The sequence below is a fragment of the Nannospalax galili genome, unplaced genomic scaffold, assembly GCF_000622305.1.
Source record: "Nannospalax galili isolate Female #2095 unplaced genomic scaffold, S.galili_v1.0 scaffold255, whole genome shotgun sequence".
In the NCBI taxonomy this organism is placed as follows: Eukaryota; Metazoa; Chordata; class Mammalia; order Rodentia; family Spalacidae; genus Nannospalax; species Nannospalax galili.
Genome location: NW_008338999.1, coordinates 5,848,660 through 5,850,158, shown reverse-complemented (window position 1 = coordinate 5,850,158; position 1,499 = coordinate 5,848,660). Strand labels below are relative to the sequence as shown.

Here is a 1,499-nt window from a genome sequence, read left to right as displayed (position 1 = left end):
TGTGTATTATTGGTTTTAAGTTTGCTGATTTTTTTTCACAGTTTCTAATTATGATTCCAACAGGTGTTATCTTTTGATGCCTACTTGGAAGATGAAGTGCCTGATAAAAGGCAAGAAAGCTTTAGAATAAGATACTATGAAATCTATTTCTACCTTGAAGATGACACCATTCAAGTCAATGAACCAGAAGTGATCAATAGCGGACTGCCTCAAGGTATCTATATAAAGCAGCATTATGATTCTTTCCGTCATAACTCTTGCCTTTGTACATTATTTTTCTTTAGTTTTTTTTGAAAGGTCCCAGGCTAATACGTAGACTTCTCAGTTTTGGGTAGTGGTGAGTAAAAACATGCTGTTAACCTGTAGTTACTGACAGTAACTTAGCATATTTCCACCACTTAGAACTCCACACTGGCCATTTCTCTCCTCCCTCTGTGCTATGCTGTGTTATTATATCTAGTGTTAGTAAAATCTCCTGTGTCTTTTACTCTGTCTTTAAGCCTTTTGGTCTCTTTTCCCACATCACCATCACCACATCCTTAGATGAAAAGAAAGCTTTTCTCCACTGCAGATTACAGCTTGCATTTTTTCTCCTTTCTTGAATTTATTGCCCTGCCATTTTCTCATCATGGCCCTCCTCACCTGCATACTGTTAACTAATACCATTTATGGTAGCTCTCAAGACTTTGATGTTTGTTTAACTATGTTAGCTTTACCGTTGCTGTGACCAATTCTTTACAGAAACAACGTAAGGTAGGAAAGATTTGTTTTGCACAGAGTTTCAGAGGTTTCTTGGTGGAGGGAGTGTTGTGGAACAGCTCACATCATGTTGGACAGGAAGCAGAGTAGAAGAGTAGCAGGGACCAGGGCAAGATAGACCAGTGACATGCCCCCAATGACCTTACTTCCTCCAATTAGACTCCGCTGCCTACACTCCTACCTCCAAAATGGTCTATTCAACTTTTGAATCCACTAATGTATGAATTCATTAGAGTCTGGATTACTCTATTAATGAATGCAGCACCTTGCAATCTAATCATTCTGGAAATGCTCTCACAGATATAACCAATGGTATGTTTTACTAATTTCTTAGATGTTTCTGAATCCAATCAAATGAACAAGATTAGCATCTTGAGCACTTGTTCCTTCAGTGTGCAAATGCCTGTTATCTTCATCTCTACTCCACTTCAGCCATAGATTAGTGTTAATCCTGCAGTGGGGCCAGCATAGAGGCTAATATGATGATGCATTATTAGAATATGGAAGAGATCAGAGGAAGTAACTTATTTCTTCTCTTTGTGCTACCAATGGGTCTTGTCCTTGAGGTGAGGCTGAATTCTAGATTCCTTCAGTGGATAGAAAACATGATGGTCATAGGACTGAAAATTTGTCATGTGCAAAATAGAACAATGTAAAAGGATGTTTATAATAGGGAGACTCAAATGTGCTTGATAAATGTCTTTGGATACGTAAAGAAGTGTCTTAGTGGAGAAGGAGAC

At 38.4% G+C, this 1,499-nt stretch overlaps 1 protein-coding gene across 1 annotated transcript in view; it reads left to right on the top strand.

Moving 5' to 3' along the window:
- Positions 1 to 1,499, top strand: part of LOC103734669 (EF-hand domain-containing family member C2-like) — a gene marked incomplete in the record, with an annotated part of 117,959 nt that overhangs the window by 78,145 nt on the left and 38,315 nt on the right. The window contains 1 exon segment of the mRNA XM_029563821.1: positions 64 to 214. Within this exon segment, the coding sequence (XP_029419681.1) occupies positions 64 to 214 (151 nt within the window).